The sequence below is a fragment of the Chelonoidis abingdonii genome, chromosome 1, assembly GCF_003597395.2.
Source record: "Chelonoidis abingdonii isolate Lonesome George chromosome 1, CheloAbing_2.0, whole genome shotgun sequence".
Taxonomy (NCBI): domain Eukaryota; kingdom Metazoa; phylum Chordata; order Testudines; family Testudinidae; genus Chelonoidis; species Chelonoidis abingdonii.
This window is the reverse complement of record NC_133769.1, coordinates 117,707,004-117,723,362: the sequence shown is the minus strand read 5'-3', so window position 1 is coordinate 117,723,362 and position 16,359 is coordinate 117,707,004. Positions and strand designations below refer to the sequence as shown.

General features: G+C 46.2%; 1 protein-coding gene across 1 annotated transcript in view; it reads left to right on the top strand.

Moving 5' to 3' along the window:
• Positions 1–16,359, top strand: part of CACNA2D4 (calcium voltage-gated channel auxiliary subunit alpha2delta 4) — a 168,329-nt gene that overhangs the window by 122,688 nt on the left and 29,282 nt on the right. Inside the window, exons 27-29 of the mRNA XM_032796736.2 lie at positions 7,473–7,534; positions 11,705–11,749; positions 13,008–13,070. Of these exons, the coding sequence (XP_032652627.1) occupies positions 7,473–7,534; positions 11,705–11,749; positions 13,008–13,070 (170 nt within the window). The remainder of the gene's footprint in view (positions 1–7,472; positions 7,535–11,704; positions 11,750–13,007; positions 13,071–16,359) is intronic.

Sequence of the window (16,359 nt, the reverse complement as noted above, 5' to 3'; positions counted from 1 at the left end):
GACAGAGAATGAAATCTTGAGGAAAGCTCCTTATGAGAAAGGCATATGGATAATCAGAGGCAACCCAAGAAAAGGCAGACAGAGCACGTGACAGTGGATGAGTTAATGACAACAGATACAGGGAAGGGAAGAACGAAGAGGTGGGGGGGAAATGGTATAACCAACATGTTGGGCAGTGGTAGGTGGTTTCTGAGAGATGCAGTTGCAATAGTACAGCAGGGACATGCTCAGTTTGCAGCGACTCGAGGTTACCTGCTGGTAAAAAGTTATGCATGAACTTGGGATGTCTGAATAGCGCATCAGTATCTGACTATTCAACATGTTATGTTGTCTCCCTTCACATACTTTATTCTACCACAGGGGAACTACAGTTGCTTGAGTTATTAGCATGTCAGTAGAAATAATACCATTATCCCTGGTCACCTCTAGGACTTTATGGTTGTTGCTATACTGTACTCCACAGCCACCCCGAATTTCACAGCAGAGTGGAACGCAGATCTTGTGCTGGAGCAAAGAAGGATCTTGGGCAGCTATTAGCTATTCTTTGGCACATGCCGTGACTTTTTATCACCGGCTTTTCCTTCCTCTCATCTAAGCTCCTGACTCGTCTCCTGAATCTGTCTCTCTGCCTTCCTCCTTCCTCCCACTCCCTTCCAAAGCATGGCCAGCCTGCAGGACAGCCAGGCCCCTACTGCTTACTGCCCCTTACACTACATCTACATACTAGCACTAGCTCAATGGTAGTGTAGCCAGGACAGCACGGACAGCGGTGGCATGGGCTTAGCCACCCTGAATATTAATCCCTGGGGTTCAGGCAGATTCGGATGCAGCGGTTAGCCCATGCTATCACTATCATGGGTACACTATTATTTTGAGTATGTGGGCTAGCACAAGTACATCTACATGAGCTGGGAATCACACCCAAGTATAGACATAGCTTGAGAGACTGTCCCCTGCCTCTTTTTTCTTAAACCTCCAGGCTCAACATGAATGCAGAGGAGGCTAACATAGTCCCCACTGAAAACCGCCACCATTCCCCACATAGGCAAGGGCAGGGGGTTCCAGTCAGCAGACAAGACACAAGAAGGGGACAGGTTTCCCTACTCCTGTTCCCCTGAGTGGACACCAGCCAGAAAGAGAAACCACAGTGCAAGTTAAAGTAGACCCTCCATTGCTTGAAATTACACCTTCTTACCTCTTCTGGCTGCAGGAATGCATGGAAAGAAGAGTGGGTGTGAGCCCCATGGGGTAGGAGGGGATGGCTGCTGGATCACATCACCAGGAGGCCACTACAAGGAAAGAGGACTCGCTGTTGGGCTAGAAAGTAGAGGGCTAACTGCCAAGCTACATGCAAAGGAGAGAGGTGGCTTCACACAGTGGCAATGGCCTCATGCAAAGGAGAAAGATAACTGACAGACTGCCCAGAAGGGAGAACCATGGCTGCAGGCTATGTAGAAAGGAGAGGGCTAGCTACTGGGTAGCCCAGGAGGGCCAGAAAGCACCAGTACAAACCTGGGAGCCCTATTCCCCCTCATGACACAAGTAACTCTGCAGTGGAAGTTATTTGCACCCTACAGGCTAAGGAGGAAAGGGTTCATGACAAAGGTTTTAATTTCCTTTGAACAACATTTCTAGGCCTTAGGTCCCTGTTGGCAAAAACATGAGCTTCTCAATAACTCCCTGTGTTCCAAGGTTAGTTGTCCTGATACCAGCTCCTCCTCCGTCTTGTAAAATCTGCATGTCCTTGGTAAAGTTCACTCCCATTGATGTGATCGGCTCTGATAGGAGGACTGACTCTTGCTGGAGATGGTTTTAAAGGATAACAAGGAATTTATTCAAAGTTATGTACAAAATCAGCCCATCTTCTAGATGGACTCAACATCAGCAACATCTTTTACACTCTATCACACTCCAACACAGATTGGTCTTTGAGGCTACTGAGCCCAATTCACCCCTGGGGTAACAGCTGAAGTCAATGAAACTACACGAGGGCTGAACTCAGCCCTGTTCTTTCTTCTTTCCTTATATTCAGAGACATAGATCCAGATGAATCTTAAATGAATCTTATGTCTTGTCAGGTTGTGTACTCTGGGCTTTAGGCAGCTATAGAAAATAATTCCTTTCCCCATTTCACAGCAGTCAGATTCATTCTATAATAGGGAGTTCTGGACAAAAACCTTCCAGTGAAGTAGGATCTTGTAAGATGTACCAGCAGTAAGGATGTGACAAGAAGGACACTGACACCAGGGGATTACAAGCAGAGATGATATACCATGGCCATGATGCCAGCTGCCAGGTTCTTTGTGCACGTAGCATAATTCCTATTGCACACTCTGGTTTTTATTCCTTCCCAGCTGAATTACAACATCAGATCAAAAAGTTAACTTAAAAGCAGCCACACAAAGTTGCACAATATAGACTAAAAACTCACTAGGCCTGATTATCCTCTCACTTACACTGTTGTAAATCTGGAGGGGACCAGGCCCTCCATCTCTCCCTCTCATGCTTTCCTCTCCGACTCTCTCTCTCTTTATTCTTTATCATCATATTTTAAGATTCTTCTTGAGGCTGGATTTCTTGCAGGCCCCTTTGATTTGGCCGGTTGATTCTGTGGGTTGACACTTGCCCGTTAATCTTTGTTACTGCATTTGTTTGTACAGCTGGGGGCATTCCTACATCCTACAGAGACACACTGCACACTTCTTGCTTCTACAGAGGGCACGATCCTGGGGATGTGACCGGGCATGGAAGGGGTTGAGGTACAAAATCAGGGCAAGACTGATTAAATACCACCCTTTGGCTTAGGAGAAGATGTACTCAGCTGGGAAGAGCAGTCAGTGAGTTTAAAATCTCCCCTTTTCTACTGACAAGTGTTATAGTTCTGTGTGGATTTTGCAGCTGTTTTTGTTGATCAAGAATGGACTATGGTCACATCTACACCACAGATTAGAATGTAATTGTAAACTATTTAATCCACCTAGCATGGGTAACAGTAGCATTGAACACACAGCAACACAGGCTTCAGCGCAGGTTCACCACCGCAGTACAAGCCCACTGGGGAGCCTGGGTACATTCTTGGGTTGCTAGCCCATGCTGAAGTCCATGCTGCCACATCTTCCCTACCACACCTACAGTTACGCCTTAATTTGTGGTGTAAATGTTTTCTTTATTGCTGCATTCAGGTTGCAGTCTCCCTGGAGGTGGGGGCTTGAAACCCACTCCTGACACTGGCCTACCTTTCTGAGTCAAAGGGCTTAGCTACACCTGAGAGTTGCAGCATTGGTGGTGGCTTTATAGCGCTGCAACTCACCGTCCACAGTTGCAAGGCACATACAGCACTGTATCTCCCTGGCTACAGTGCTGGCTGTACTCCACCTCGGCCTGGGGAATAACGACTGCAGCGCTGGTGATGCAGCGCTGCTCCACCAGTGTGGCCACCAAAACCGCTGTTATTGGCCTCCAGAGGTATTCCAGAATGCCTGTTCAGCCACTTTGCTCAACAGTTCAAACTCTACTGCCCTGGCCTCAGGTGACCCGCCCTTTAAATTCCCCGGGAATTTTAAAAATCCCCTTCCTGTTTGCTCAGCCAGGTGTGGAGTGCAATCAGTGAATCTTTCCAGATGACCATGCCTCCATGCGCCAAATAAGCCCCAGCATGGAGCAATGGCGAGTTGCTGGACCTCAGTGTTTCGGGGGAGGAAGCTGTGCAGTCCTAGCTGCGCTCCAGCCATAGGAATTACATACCTTTGGGCAGGTATCAAGGGCCATGCTGGAAAGGGGCCATGACCGGAATGCGCTGCAGTGCAGGGTTAAAGTGAAGGAGCTGCGGAGTGCCTATTGCAAAGCCTGCGAGGGAAATCACTGCTCCGGCGCTGCCCCCACAACCTACCATTTTTACAAAGAGCTGGACGTGATACTTGGGGGTGACCTCACCGCCAATCCGAGAACCACGATGGACACTTCAGAGTGGGGGGGCGGAGGGGGGGGGAAGAGGAAACCAAGAGTGAGGGTACTGGGGTTGGGGGAGACACCCCGGAGTCCCAGGAGGCATGCAGCCAGGAGCTCTTCTCAAGCCAGGAGGAAGGTAGCCAGTCGCAGCAGCCAGTACTTGGTGGAGGACAAACAGAGGAGCAGGTTCTCAGTAAGCGGCTTTTATTTTCAGGATGCAAATGTTTCGGGAGAGGAGGGAGGGTTAGGGCTGTATGCATGCATGCCTAGATGTGGAATAGTACATTGATGTGGTCTATCACGTCGCAGTAATCGGCCTCGGTAATCTCTTCAAAAAAGTTTCAGCCAGAGCATGGGCAATGCGCTTGCCAAGTTTATTGGGAGAGACACTGTGGTCCTTGTCTCAGTCAGGCTAATGCGTCTGCGCCACTGTGCCGCGAGGGGTGGAGGGGACCATTGCAAGACACAGGCAAGCTGCACAGAGGCCAGAGCGGAATCTGCATTGCTGTAAAAGACCCTCCCGCTCTTCCCAGGTGACCTGCAGCAGCGAGATATCTTCCAGGATCAACTCCTGTGGAAAATGTTGGGAAAGTGTTCAGTGTAGGTGCCCCCTGCAGCTGTTTGCTTTCCCCAATGCACAGACAACGGTCCACCCAAGTACAAGCCCTGAACGCCAATCAGTCCCCCTTACCACCGCAGTTTCGACGCTTCCTGTGCGTGATGCGCGCTCTCTTGGTATGTGGAAAATTTGCTCCTTGTGAAGAATGTTACTTCCTTCACGTGTGGGATATAAACTGTCTAAGATATAAACAATGCCACCTCTGTTAAGTGTTGCCCTTTTTTGCCTTTTTCACAAGCAACTTGAGATATTGGTGCCTGTGTAATAACAGCTCAAAGACTCCAAAACCTCCAGAAGAGCCAACGGAAAAAGCAAAAGACAACCTGCTGCAAGCAGTTATGGAATCACTCGTCACAGAGAATCAAGAAGTGCAGGACCTGGAGGGAAAGGGAAAGCAGGATCCCGCCAGAAATGCAGGCGGTCAGGAAGAAAAGCACAAAGCAGACTGATAAGCATCCTGGCGTGCAAGAGGACTCTATCGCAGGCGGCTCGTGCCATGCAGGGCAGAACACTACCACACCGCAACCCCCCCCCCCGGTCCAAAAGCTCTTTCCTTGTTGCCGCCAATGTCAACTCAAACCCCCTTCCCCAGAAATCCAGCTTCTTAAACCACCACCCAGGCCGCTTCAACACCTGTACGTTTCACCAACCAGCCCTGAGAACTACGACCCTTTATCCTCTGCCTCAACCCCCCTCACCATGCAGAATAGGCCATCCTGAAGTGCAGTCTCATTGCACAGCACTCCAGACAGGACATATTTCAAACCTGTGACTGTACAGTACCACCCCACCCCTGCCCTTTTAGGTTCCAAAATGTTGTGTGTCTGTCAAAGTTCAATAAATGAATTCTTGGCTTTGAAAACAGTCTTTATTATTGCAGAAAGTCAAAGATACCTTAGCCCAGGAAAGAAACAGGCACTGCAAATCACTTAGGAAACACAGATTCTACTAATATTGTAACCACTGCACTTCACTTCCGTGCAAGGCACAAAACATTACTGTTGGTTTTCAGCCTCAAATTCCTCCCTCAAGGCATCCCTAATCCTTGTAGCCCTGTGCTGGGCCTCGCTAGTAGCCTTGCTCTCTGGCTGTGCTAATTCAGCCTCCAGGCTTTGAACCTCAGAGATCCATGCCTGACTGAATCTTTCACCTTCCCTTACAAATATTATGGAGGGTACAGCACACGGATATACCATGGGGATGCTGCTTTCCCCAAGTCTTAGCTTTCCATACAGAGATTGCCAGCACCCCTTTAAACGGCCAAAGACACACTCCAGTCATTCAGCACCGGCTCAGCCTGTAGTTGAACTGGTCCTTGCTCTATCAAGCTTCCCTGTATACGGTTTCATGAGCAAAGCATTAACGGGTAAGCGGGGTCTCCAAGGATCACAATGGGCATTTCGATGTCCCCTACTGTGATCTTCCGGTCTGGGAAAAAAGTCCCTGCCTGCACCTTCCTGAACAGTCAGTGTGCCGAAAGATGCATGCATCATGCACCTTTCCAGGCCAGCCTGTGTTAATGTCAATGAAACACCCATGGTGATCCACAAGAACCTGGAGACCCATAGAGAAATACCCCTTCTGATTAACGTGCTCAGATGCTAGGTAGGTGGTGCCAGAATAGGAACATGTGTCCCATCTATTGCCCTGCCACAGTTAGGGAAACCCATTTATGCAAAGCCATCCACAATGTCCTGCACATTCCCCAGAGTCATGGTTCTTCTTAGCAGGATGCAATTAATGGCCCTGCAACTTGCATCAACACGATTCCAACGGTCGACTTTCCCACTCCAAACCAGTTCCAAATGATCGGTAGCTGTCTGGAGTTGCCAGCTTCCAGATTGCAATAGTCCCTTGTTCTCCACCGGCAGGGCAGCTCTCAATCTCGTGTCCTTGCACCACAGGGTTGGGGGCGAGTTCCTCAGACAATCCCATGAAAGTGGCTTTTCTCATCCGAAAGTTCTGCAGCCACTGCTCATTCATCCCAGATTTCCACGATGATGTGATCTCACCCACTCAGTGCTTGTTTTCAGAGCCCAAAAGCGGCGTTCCACAATGCTGAGCATTTCCGTGAATGCCAGAAGCAATTTAGTGTCATACACGTCAGGCAACTTGCTATCATCATCGGACTCCTCATCACTTTGGATCTTAAGGAATAGCTCAACTGCCAAATGTGATGTGCTGGCGAGACTCGTCAGCATACTCCTCAGCAGTTCGGGCTCCATTTCCCACAGAAATCGCGCTGCACAGAAACCTTTGAGAGAGTCAAGACGGCACGAAACGTGGATGAAAAAACAGGGATTGCTGGGATGTGAAGCGATGCATCATGGGGCATTGGGACAGGAAGCAGAATGACTCGCACCCTCCGCCCCCTTCCCACAACCCACGGCGCTAAAATGGGACGAGGTGCTCTGTGAGATAGCTACCCATAATGCACCAATCCCAACACCGCTGCAAATGTGGCCACACTGCAGCGCTTTCCCTACACAGCTGTACGAAGACAGCTGTAACTCCCAGTGCTGCACATCCGCAAGTGTAGCCAAACCCAAAGTGTGTTATACGCAAGAGATCAGCCTAACAGTCCACCCTGGCCTGAAAATATATCTGACAGCCCAATATAAAAGTCTTTTTTTAATCTGTTTGTAGCTCTGTAGTGTTCAGTGGGAGGGAGGTGTCGATATTTCAATACAGCAATTGACACCTCCTTTCCTCCCAGCCTGTTAAACCTCTGACTCTCACTTGACTGTCTGACTCAATGCTTACCTTTCAGTTCGTCATTTACACTTGGAACCAGGCTGCGAGTGCAATTTTGTCCTGTTTCATGCAAATTTTTTTTCCTTTCCTAACTTGCAGCTATTTTTCTCTCACCCCCCTGCCCTCCCTCCCCACTTTTGTTTCCCCGTAGCTGTGGGCGTGCAAATTAAGCTGGAATTACTCCAACACAAGTTTTGGATGGCTACGCGGCAGGTAGGAATGGCAGTAATTCTGTGGAGATACGATTTCACCACCTTCCTTTTGCTTGTCCCATGCTATGCACGTTGATTTCTGGTGGCAATTCCATGAAGGCTTTTGTGAAATTTGTATTAAACAGATTTATGTGGTAGATTAGTTTTAAGTTACACGTTTCTCTAATCCTTTGACAGCTCTAATGCTGCATGAACCGCAAGTCTGTTCTAGGAACGCTGCGTTAACAATGTCAGAATCCTGGCCTGGCATTAACGCTGCTGCAGCTGACAATTGTGGAACTATGTTTGCATTCATTCAGGCTTTTGGAACCATCATGGAAAGCTGTAATTTGGGGCACAAAATCTCCCTGCCCTCCTTTACTATCCTGATCTCAGCGATGATGTTGATGATGATGAAATCCTACTAGCCTGTCAAAATAAAAAAGAAGACTTGCTCCACGCTAGCAGGCCAGGAGAAATTTTCAAGGCTAGGCTGGTTCAGACAGTCTAATCAGAGCGAGAGAATTGGAATAACTAGAGCATTTCCTGGGTATGATAAGGAGGAGAATGGAAATGCCTTTTTGTTACCAGCAAGGGGCACTCTCAAAATATTAGGGAATATGGGCAGCACATTGTGGGGAGGAGTCTCATCGGACTGAAGATGCAAAGAATGAAATGTCTGCCTGGTGCCCACAGAGGGAACTGTTACCAGGTTAGAATTATTCTGGTTTGAGCTCAGGAAACTTATCTCCATGACTGGAGAGCCTGAGGTGAATGGAAAAGGATTTTTATTGCCATTGGTGGCAGAGGGAGGGCTCTTGGCAGGCTGGAGACTGAGGTGCCCTGCGTGTATGTCTAACAGGATACCTGGCAGTAAGGAGATTCCCCACAGAGTGAACAGGAGTTCGTTGGAGGTTTATCAAGGGGGGTTATTGAAAGGAGGTTGTGCAAGAACCTTATGGGGGACATGGCCCCAGGAAGTAAACACATATTAACATACATTCATTCCCGGAGTGAAATGAGCCTGGGAAGAAAGACTAAAGAAGCTGAAGGGTGGTTCCTGGGTCAGGGATGAAGCCCTGTTTCTAACACTTACTCATGTGAAAGAAGAGTTTGCCTGACTTACTGGCACTAGCTAGCAGTTCAATAAAGAGTCACTAATGAACATTTTGTTTTTTCTCTCCACATCTCTCCTGCATACTGCACTGCTCCACATACCCACACTCCCGCCCAGCCCAATGACACTGATGTAAGTAGACAGGAGCTCAGGACAGAGAGATCTCACTGTGTCCCTGCCTGTGTTGTATGATGCTTTGTTTGTCACGTGTATTTTATATGTCATTGTATGATACATGCTCTCCCTTGCCTCTAGTAGCTGGCGACAGTCTAAGCCCACTTAGCTTGTGTTTTTCTTTGCAGTAACTAAGTGTCTTTGGCAAACCTTAAAGTAGATTGGGTTGCAGTGATTCAGAGACTCACCCAAGAAACCACAGAGCCTGACATGGATTGGTCCCTTGGGAAGTAGTGATGCAGAAATATTTGAAGCAGCAGTCCCAAAATAAATGGGGAGCACACATTCAATTATCCCCATCCCTGTGGTTTTCTCACGTAAATTTCCTGCTCTTTTTCAAGCAGAATGAACAAAGGTGATTCTAATCTCACTCCCACTGCTGCAAACCCAGAGTCATTCCAAAGGCTTTAAGAGAGTTCTTCCAGATTCACACCCATGCTGAGATGAGAATCAGTCCAAATGCTACAATGTAAGCATGTAGAGGGGAACACATGAATTGGAAATGGGTGTTGTGGCCTTTCAGCAGGGCCGCCCAGAAGATTCAGGGGGCCTGGGGCAAAGTGGGGGAGCTGCGGTGCTTATACTCAGCTGGCAGCGGTCCGGGACTTTGGCAGCATTTCAGTGGCGGGGGGCCCTTCAGTTGCTCCACGTCTTCAGCAGCACTGAGCCGCCCCCCACTGCCGAAGACATGGACCACCACCGGGCCAGGGCTCATGGGGCCCCTGCAGGGCCCAGGACAAATTGCCCCACTTCCCCCCCTCTCTGGGTGGCCCTGCCTTTCAGGTTGAAAATAATTCTTCTGAGTTTGTTAGGGATTCTCACCTGAACTCTTGAGTTTGGTCAGATTCTGCTGCATCACTCTTCTCTGGGCCCCCCAACTGACCACTGACTGGATGGTACAATCCTAATTGATACATTCAAACTTCCCCTTGGAAGACTATCCACTTTTCCATCTGTACATTATTAGAAAACTCTTCCCTGCTGCCCTCATCGACAGGCACAACAACATTATAACTAGATTTAAACTAGAGCTAGGAGCAAACCAACACTCGGGACCTTTACTTTGCAGGAGTGGCTTGAAATCTGAACATGAATCTGGACTTGAATTTTGTAAGTGGCTCCTGACTTTATCTAGACTGAACTAAACCCTCAGCTCTGAACAGTCTTAACCTTGAGGTGTCTGAAATCTGGATCCAGATATTTGCAGCTTGTACCTGTATCCGATTTACACAAACTCTCACACTCCTGAAATGTTGTTACAGTCTAATGAAATTCCATTGCTGGGCGATGGCAGAGCTGGTAGTTCTGAGAGATCACTTCAACGCCTGAGCTAAAAGACACAATGGGCCCAAACTGTCCCTTGGGTTAACTCAATTGACTTCATTTTGGTTTGTTAATCTTCATCCCTATGGGTAATACTCTTGGGTTTATTGCGACCATATTTTTCAGCCGCACAAACCAGAGCAAATCCAGAGTGACGTCTAGGGCTGCCACTTTTTTGTATATGTCATGTGGGGATGAAATAATCCCATCATGACAAGGCAACATTTGCACCATCACATCATAACAGTGGACCAGGTAATGTCATCGTCTATTAAACCATTATCAAGATGTGAAGAGCGGATATAGTTGTGGCAATGGCACAAAGTCATGGAGCCAGAAACAAACTGAAAATTCTTTGATCATCGTTTGAAATATGCTTACAGGACACAGGGTGGCTCCATGGAAATAGCACTCTGTATTGCAGAACTCGAGATGAGAAACACCACTAACAGTTTTGCTGTGGTTTGAGAGGCCGATTTACCCACACCTGTTCAGAGACAGCCAGGAAGGGCAGACGGAGAGGGGCTTATTTTTTTTTTATAGAATTTATTGCAGTTTTAAAATAATCAGTAGCGGATCCAGAGTAGGCAAGGCCTGTCATCTTTGTCATTTATTCTTCCCCACCTCAGGAAAGCCATAGAAGAAAGGGGACTCGCGTAGAGAAATTGGCAACACTGCATCAGCTTTCCCTCCCTTGCCCCCAAAGAAAATAACAGAAAGAGACATATACACACACGGAATAGTTATGAAACGAATAAGTACTGGAAGGCTTTTGTTACTCACTGTTTAACTCCTCCTGTCCTAGCCAGTTCAATGGCGTGACACACGTCAACTCTGGTATCAGTAGATCCTTGAATGAAACAAATGGATGGTGCCTGAGGCTACTGGAGCACATTCGCATTCTATTGTGTCATTAGTTGTCTGGAAAAATATACTGCCTGAGAATAATGCATCCCTAAAATGTAATGCCTTTATTTTGGACAAGATGTTATGAGATATGAAAATGCACCCTACATTTTCTCTCCAATGTATAATTAACTTTTGTTATTAATACTAGAGGGATTGATTCTGCCACCCTTGCACTGAGGGCTTGCTATGCAGTCAGCACGTGGCAAGCGAGGCTGTGAACATACAGTGCTCTAGCCTGCCACACATTAACTGCCCAGGCAGACCCCGCTACTGCACACTAGAAGTTCCCTTAGGTCCTGCTCACAGTGGATAAGGAGGCAGAACCAGGCTTACGTGTAATATTCAGTGGAGACAATACTGTTTATTTTGAGGAATTAGACTGTGGGTAGAGGGCAGAACCATTACTGGCCCCCTTGGCAGGTGTTAAGTGTGTGCTGCTTAGACGGTCTATTTCAAAATGGTAACTAAGTCGTTGACCTGTACCCAGCTGTGAGATGTAGATCCTTTGTCTGATGTCCATCCCCTTGAGGCTAACGAGATAGACACTATCAGAGGGGTAGCCGTGTTAGTCTGGATCTGTAAAAGCAGCAAAAAGTCCTGTGGCACCTTATAGACTAACAGACGTCCTGGAGACATTGTCATCATTTAATTTCTCCTGTTCCTTTCCAGTGCAGTGGCGTGGATGGTGCGTGTCCGCTGAGCTGTCAGGATGATGTAAGTTTCATTGAGTTCATTAAAGGGTCCCTGTGAGGATTATGGGGTGAGGAGGTCATTGGCCAAGGGCCTGCTCCAACTGAAGTCAGTGGGAGTGAAGGGTGCTCAACACCTTACAAGAGGTGCTCAGCAGGACCACAACCAGAGCCAAACATTTCCTCTGACCTAGCACCAAGTCCTGTAGGGAGCTTGTCTGGGTCAGGGGAAATCAGCATGGTACAGCATGTGGGGCTCAGAGTGCATCGATCTCCTCTCTGATTTGGCCAGTAGATTCTAGTGGCTGCTGAGGAGAATGCCTGTTAGAGAAGCCCCTCATGTTTTCCATTCTCCCTATGTTCATGCCATCCGAGGCTTCCACTAGCTGCTATACTAGAGCCCAGCTGTGTTCTGGAGAGAATGTCCTGTCCTGTCAGCAGTGGGATCAGAGGAGAATCCTCTTTTCATGCTCAGAGAGGGTCTCTTCTGGATCCTGATCTCTTCCTCAGTCTGAGACAATAGGATAAACTGCAAAATATAGACAATCAGGATTGCCCATGAAATGGTAGATCTTAACTAGGGTCCTCTCACCCTTACCCCAGATTTTTTTGCCTCTGGAGAATCTGGAATCTTTTTCTCTTGAAAAAAAAAAAATCTAGATGGAGGCAGGATCATCTCTAGTGCTTACAGCAGAAGAACTGGTTGTCAGGAGTCCCAGATTCTGTTCTTCATTCTGCCACTGACTCACTATGTGACCATAGGAGAATTATTTAGTCTTTGTGCTCTGTTTCCGCATCTGTGAAATGGAGATCATAACAAGAGTTAACTCATATTGTTTGTAAAGCACTTTAACATCTGCAGGTGGAAAGCACTGGATAAATGCTAAGTATTATTACTATTCTATTGAGAAGAGTGCTATCTGAACTCCCTCCCTCTGACAGTGTGTAGTGTTTTCTTAAACATTGTTTATATTACATTAATACCCCACACAGACATAGTAAACGGCAGACTCTTTGGGGCAGAGACTACACTTTAAATACTATAAGCAAAGCGGACACAGGGTGGGAGGGGAAATGGAGACAGAGAGGGGAAGTGACTTGCCCAGGGTCACACATCAGACTAGTGGCAGAGCTGGGAATAGGACCCAGGTATCCTGAGCCCCAGGACAATGCCCTGTCCACTAGGCTATACTACCTCCCCTGTTATACTAGTAACAATAAACAACCAACCATAACCAAAGTGCCATCTGTAATTTCACTTCCTTTCCCTTATATCTCTGCAGAATCTGAACTGCTTCCTCATTGATAATAATGGGTTTATACTCATTTCCAAGGGACCTACAGAGGTAAGAGGGCTCAGACCTGCTTATGTAATAGAGGGGAGAGTTCAGTTGCATCAGCCTCCAGTGATTCAACATGCAGACCCAGGATCAGGGACTCGCCACAGCCGAATAGAGCATTCAGCATAGTGTCCTCCCTACGACTGTTATGAACAAAGGAGTGAGGGTTTGGATACACAGAACAGGCCCCATTTTATCACTTGTCCTTCCAAGCACCAGATCAAACAACTGCTTGGGAGGGGGATTTAGGGCTGACGGGAGGAGATGGAGACATCAGGACTCAGCTGAGAGGCTTTACTGTGTTTCATCCAATCTGCTGGACCCCTCCCCCAGCAACTGGTAAGTGAGTGGGGTCTGGAGGTTACAGCCTAGGGCTGTGAGTCAGGAGACCTTAGTTCTGTTCACAGATGTGGGAGTGATTTGGTATATGGCCTTGAGCAAGTCACTCTAGTGCCTCAGTTTTTGCATCTATAAAATGGGGATAGCAATACTTACCTTCCCCTCCCCTTGGGGAGCCTTCATTAATGAATGCATTAGTGCCTGTGAAGTGCATTGGGACCCTCAGATGGAAGGGTACTAGACAATACAGAATGTTGATATTCTGTCTCTGGGAGCTGGTTGAAGAAATGACTCTAGATGAATCATTAAGTAAGAGCAGCCACAGTATAATTAAGCTCAACAGCCTCGGGGGAGAGAAGGTACCAAAGGCCTGTGACACAAATTAGCAAGGGAATTTTTAAAGATAACAAAGAAACTAGTCAAAAAGGTTTTTATGTCAAAAGTAAAGAAATAAAAATCCTTACCCTGACCGTGGAGGCTACTGACATAATCTACAAGAGTCGCAAAGGACATTCATTCCCCTAAACTAAAACAGAAGCAGGAAGGCAAGAAAAGAAACAGGATGGTTAAGTGGCTGGGTTCTCAACCCAAACCAGTGTCCTTCAGAAAATGGAAATCCAGCTCAAGTGAAGCCAATAGAAAGGAGCATAAACTATGGCAGGTACAGTGTAAGGTAATGTGACATTTCCCAGGGTACAGTCCGGACTGTTGGACAGCTGTGTCCCCTCCATTCTCCAACCTGGGATGCCTCTTACCCTGCTTTACTGTAAGAACATCAACTTCTGGCCTGTTCACACACAGCCTCTAGCATGTAAAACCCCTCCCAGCTACCAAGTATTGAGTGCTGCTCACTAGTCACTCATGAATTAAACCGCAAAGCAACACCAGCAAGTTCTCTAGTCCCAGACTTATCTCTCAGAGCTATACATCTTATACTGTCCAGCACACTACTGAACAATGCAAGCTCATAGAAAGTCCATCATCATTTCAACAAAGGAAAATGATATGCACAGGCCTTTTTTTAGGCCAAATGGAGTTTCCCACACACTTTAATCCAAACACACTGGTTAAGATAAAACAATAAGATAAGTTTATTAACTACAGAAAGATGGATTTTAAAGGATTGCAAGTGATGATGCATAAAAGTCAGGATTGGTTACAAAAATTTTAAAAATAAAGTAAAATGCAAGCTAATGGTTAACTTAAACTAACAAAATTCAAAGCAAAGGTTTTCCTCACCCTACACTGCAGTAAATTTCGCAGGCTGGGTCTTCTTTCAGTCTCCCCTTAGTTCAGTGTTCTTCAGGTATTCATTGATATTATGAGCAGAGAGAAGGAAGGAAGAGAGGTAAATTGGAGGCCACCTTCTCATTTTTATATCACTGTCCCCTTTTTGAGCCAGCTGGGGTGCCGGAGACAAAGTCTCTTGTGTATGTGAGTTCTGAACCATCCCTGTGATGAAATGTAAATTTCTCATTCACACCTTCCTGCTGTTGGAGAATGGCTGCTTAAGCCATGATAGCTCTTTAACACCGGACTGGGTGTTGGTCTGTCCTTTGTTCCTGAGAAACTGGTTTGAGCCTGCTTTTCTTAACTTGGAGAATGTCACAGCAATGTTATACAGTAGAATCCTATAACTTTACATACAATGATGATACATATATTTTACGGGAACACTAATGTTCAGCACATTATGAGTTTTCAAATGATACCTTACAAGGCATACTTTGTACAAAAATCATCATAGTCTAGTAAAAATTGTGACCATAGTGGTATAGACTGTCACAGGTAAAAAATAATGAGGAATTTGAAGAACAAAAAGCCAAAGACAGAAACAAATAAATTCTTTAAGTAAATCAGAAGGATGAAACTTGTGAGAGAGAATTTGTACATTTGCTGGACTATTGGGGAATAAAGAGAGCAAGTAAGGACAATTGTTGAGAAACTAAGGTCCAAATTCTGATACCCTTACTTATGAGGAGTATCATCATCTTAGTCCACCAAGCTCAGTGGGACTGTTTGTGATGGAACGTGCTACTCAGCGTGGGTAAGGTTAACAGAATCTGGCCCAAAATTATTTCTTTATGTCTATCTTCATTAGAGACGATGCTGGGGAGATACATATCCCAAACCTACTCCTTTCAGATAATGAAGATGGGGCACTCTCAGGGATTCCGATGTCAAAAAACGAGATGCAGGAACAAACTCAAACTGAAGAGCAGTAAGTCAGCATGGCCAGATGATGTAGAAAGGAGCTGGAGAACGAAATATTTAACCTTCTAACAAAAATATGCAACTTCATTAAAATCCACCCTATACCAGATTATCAGAAAGTTGCAGATATTGTACCTGTCTTTTAAAAAGACAATGGGGTAATCCTGGGAATAACTGCAGCCTTTCTTCAGTACCAGATACACTGGTTGAAGTGATACTTGAAAACAAAACTGTAAAACACCCAAACGAACATGATGAACGGTACAGCTTCTGTAAAGGAAATTCTGTTTGACCTTCTAGAATTCTTTGTGAGCGTCCACAAAATAGTACATAATGGAGAACCAGTTATAATTTATTGGAACTTTCAAAAAGCTTTTGACAAAATCCCTCACAAGGGGCTGCTAAAGAAACTGTGTAGTTACGTGGTTAGAAAAAGTACTGTCATAGATCAGGAAGTAGTTAGGAGACAGAAAACAAAGAATAGGAATAAATAGTCCATTTACAACATAGGAAAGGTTACCAATGGGGTGTCCCAAGGTTCCATAGTTAGACTAGTGTTGTTGAATATATTTATCAATACTCTGGGAAAGAGCAAGATGGTGAACGGTGCAGATAAAATTATTTAGGTAAGTCGAGATTAGGGAAGACTGCGGGGAACATCAAAAGATCTTAATGAAGCTAGACAAATGGGCAATACAGTGGGAGTTGAAATTCAGTATTGACAGATGTAAGGTAATGCACA